This window comes from Octopus bimaculoides, chromosome 26 (genome assembly GCF_001194135.2).
Source record: "Octopus bimaculoides isolate UCB-OBI-ISO-001 chromosome 26, ASM119413v2, whole genome shotgun sequence".
Taxonomy (NCBI): Eukaryota; Metazoa; Mollusca; class Cephalopoda; order Octopoda; family Octopodidae; genus Octopus; species Octopus bimaculoides.
Genome location: NC_069006.1, coordinates 770,749 through 775,183, shown reverse-complemented (window position 1 = coordinate 775,183; position 4,435 = coordinate 770,749). Strand labels below are relative to the sequence as shown.

General features: G+C 37.3%; 1 protein-coding gene across 6 annotated transcripts in view; it reads left to right on the top strand.

Annotated features, from left to right (window-relative positions):
• LOC106871338 (uncharacterized) overlaps positions 1-4,435 on the top strand; it is a 362,069-nt gene that overhangs the window by 277,181 nt on the left and 80,453 nt on the right. For all 6 annotated transcript variants that reach the window (XM_052977041.1, XM_052977038.1, XM_052977039.1 and 3 more), the window contains one exon: positions 137-239. In XM_052977041.1, coding sequence (XP_052833001.1) covers positions 137-239 — 103 coding nt within the window. The remainder of the gene's footprint in view (positions 1-136; positions 240-4,435) is intronic.

Below are 4,435 nucleotides of genomic sequence, written 5' to 3'. Positions count from 1 at the left end.
ACACACACACACACACACACACACACACACACACACACACACACACACACACACACACAATCTCTCCTTCAGTTTTGATTCTCCCACTAAAACTCACTCTCTCATCGTCTCTTACTCTTTCTTTCTCTTTTTGCAGGACATGAAATGAGAGAATGTGCTGATGGACGATACTGTGAACAATGTGAAGACACCTCTTACCAACCAAACAGTAACAAATATGGCGATAAATGTCGTCTAAGGTCAGCAGAATTTGCATTTTAGGGGGGAGGGGAATGGGGGTTTTTTTGTTGCTATTTTGTTGTTGTTTTTATTGTTCCTTTTATCTTTTTTTTTTCTTGATTTTCTGAATTTATTTTATTTATTTCCAGTTCAATATCTGCTTCTGTTTCGATCAATTTCAAATTCATTTTTTTTTCCTCCAGATTAATATTCAAATCAGTTCAGTTTGTCTCTTCTTTCCATATCATCATCATCATCATCATCATCATCATCATTGTTGTTATTGTTGTTGTTGTCATCATCACTACCACCATCATTGTTATCATCATCATCATCATTACCACCATCACCACCACCATGATCACCATCATCACTACCACCACCACCATCCTCATCACCACCACCATTATCATCATCATCACCTTCATCACTACTACCACAATCACCATCATCATCATCATCATCACCATCAGCATCACCGTGACTGAAACATAGCAGAAAACCTCATTGTGACTTTTCCCGACATGGATGGAAGCAACCATTTCCAAAGATACATTTTATCTAAATAAGAAATTGTGACAATAAAATTCTTTACTTTTATTTATTCATTTATTGGTTCAGAATGGAAGTCTCCTTTGATTAAAACACAGCTTCTGTTTTCACTGACCCCCTGAAGAATGAAAGGTATTTCTGAATTTGGCTGGGCTTGAACTCAGTGCATAAAGATCTCTAGAGCTTATTATAAACTGCAAGGCATCTTGTTAGATATTTTAACTTTCCTGCCAGTCTGTTGCCTATAATAATAGTGATAATGATGATGATGATAATAATAAGAGCACTCGGAGAGCGCAAACCTCTGCCAAGGCAACACCAACGTCCTCTCAACGATTGGCCAGAGATGATTTTTAGAACGAGAATATCTGAAATAAACTCGACTGCTCTCACAAATGAGAATACTAAAAATGAACCCGACCACTCTCAAAAATTAAGTAAAAAAGCCAGAAAAATAATCCTGAATCTTTGTTTGGTACTGGATCGATTCCAAAATCTAATCAGTTTGTGCCAGTCATGAGGCCAAACATCCCTGAAAGTTTCATCTGAATCCATCCAGTGCTTCTTGGGATATCTTGTCCATGGACAAACAAATGCAACTGAAAACAATACCTCTGCCTTCGTGAAGGGGCAGAGGTAATAATCCTTTCTACTAACAGCACAAAGCCTGGAAGGGAACTAGTCAATTATATCGACCCCAGTGCATAACTGGTACTTGATTTATTGACCCTGAAAGGATGAAAGGCAAAGACCTTGTTGGAATTTGAATTCAGAATGTAAAGACACATGAAATGGTGCTAAGCATTTCGCCCAGTGTGCTAACGATTCTTCCAGCTCGCTGCCTTATCATCATCATCATTTGATGTCCATGCTGGAATGGGTTGGACAGTTTGACCAGGGCTGGTAAGCTGAAGGGCTACACCAGATTCCCAGACTCCAGTCTGATCTGGTATGGTTTCTACAGTAGGATGCCCTTCCTGATGTCAACCACTCCCAGAGTGTAACGGGTGCTTTTTATGTTGTAGTTACATGACACCAGCATCAGTTACATTGCCTCCATGAAGACCAACGATATATATATATATCGAGAGAGGGAGAAGTAAGATTATCTCCACTATACTGGGGTGCATATAAATGCCTTATAATTAATAATAATAATCCTTTCTACTCTAGGCACAAGGCCTGAAATTTGGTGGAAGGGGGCCAGTCGATTAGATCGACCCCAGTACACAACTTGTACTTAATTTATTGACCCCGAAAGGATGAAAGGCAAAGTCAACCTCAGCGGAATTTGAACTCCGGATGTAAAAACAGACGAAATACCATTAAGCATTTCACTCAGTGTGCTAACATTTCTGCCAACTTGCCACTAAATTCTTAACATTATTTAAGCAGAAGGCCCAAAATTTGGTGGAAGTGCATGTTAGTTAAATGCATAATTATAATGAACCCAGTACGTGACTGGTACTTTATTTTATCGACCCAGGAAAGATGAAAGGCAAAAACTTGTCTCGGTGGATTTGAACTCAGAATGTAAAAGAGCCGTAACAAATTAAACAAAGCCTTTTGCCCTCCACTCTAACTGCTCTGAGCTGTTTTTTCCTCACAGGACTTTCCATTGTGTATTAATTTAAAAAATTTTTTTAACCAAGAACAATAAATAAAACCAAACAAAAAGAAAACAAGAATAAATTAAGAAATAAAAACAAAGAATTAAACAAATATAAAAAAGACTGTGTTTTGTAATTTTGTTGATCAAATAAACTGTCTCTTTGAAAACAGTTGCTTCCACCCCTGTACCGATTCTCCACCCTGCACATTACTACCCAAAACAACCACCCCAGTATCAGCAACAACAGCAACACCATCATCATCATCATTATCATCATCGACGACATCAACAACAATATCTTTTCATGCTGGTCGTTAGAAGATATTTTCTCTTTACATGTTAATTAAGTGGTGTGGAGAGTATTTCCCTTGATTGCGTTTGTTCGTTGTTTAGAAGGAAACATACATACATGCATGCATGCGTATATATAGTCTCTGACACCATGCATACAATACACACACATGCACACACGCATACACTCTGCTGTCTCCCTAACTCTCTGTATCTCTCTTTGTATATATATGTATATATATATATATATATATATATATATATATATGTGCGTATGTGTATAATAGCAGAGAGAGGGAGACACATGCAAGCAAACATGCATGTGTGTGTGTATATATATATATATATATACATATATATATACACACACGTGTGTATATATATATATATATATATATATATACATATATATATACACACACATATATATATATTTACACATACATGTGTACACATAAGAGGCAAACACATGCACACTTACATATGCATATGCACACACATACATGTATATATAGACACACAAGCATATACATATAGGAGCATACACTCGTCCACTTATGTATGCACACATATATATATGCCCACATGTACGTATAGACGTATACACCGAAATATCGAAGTATGTATATATACATGTGTGTGTGTGTGTATACACATGCACGTAAATTTTGTTTATATACACACACACACACACACACACACACACAGACACATACCGACGCATATTCTTGCATATAACCAAGGAAATGATTTTTAATTAATAGTTGATTAAAATAAATTAATATATAAACTGAGAAAATTTTTTTTAAAAACATTTGAATCCCCACCCTCTGCCCCACCTCCAACAACCCACCCCCCAAACAATTAATTTTTTTGATGTGTTTGTTGCATTTTATATCTATTATTTTGGGGACAGAAAAGAAAAGCAATAAAGACAAAACAAAAAATAAGAAGAAAAAAAGCATAACTAAAATAACATGTTTCTAACAGAGATGCTCAGGCGTGGCTGTGTGGTAAGGAATTTGACTTTGTAACAATGCAGTTCCAGGTTCAAATCCATTGACAGTACTTTAGAACAGTGGTTTTCAACCAAGGCCCGTCTGGCCCTTCGGGGTCCATATAAGATTTTGTTATAAAGTTTATGTTCAATAAATTGGTCATACTTCTACAATAGGCATAGGCGTGTCTGTGTGGTAAGAAGCTTGCCTCCCAACCACATGGTTCTGGGTTCAATCCCACTGATGGTGATGGTTAAAATATATATATATATAAGTGCAGGCACAGCTGTGTGGTATGAAGCTTGCTTGCCAACCACATGGTTCTGGGTTCAGTCCCACTGCATAATACTTTGAGCAAGTGTCTTCCACTATAGTCTTGGGCTGACCAAAGTCTTGTAACACGATTGGATTGATGGAAACTAAAAGAAGCCCGTCATATATATAGATATATATATATATATATTCTAGTCTCAGGCTGACCGAGGCCTTTGTGAGTGGATTTCATAGACGGAAACTGAAAGAAGCCCATCGTGTATATGTATGTGTGTGTGAGTTTTTGTGTTTGCGCTCCCCTCACAACATGACAACCAGTGTTGGTGTGTTTATGTCCCTGTGACTTAGCAGACTGGCAAAAGACACCGATAGAATAAGTACCAGGCTTTAAAAAAGAAAGACGAGTGCTAGGATTGATTCATTCAACTAAAAATTCTTCAAGGCAGTGCCCCAGCATGGCCTGCAACCTAACGACTGGAATGAGAATTAT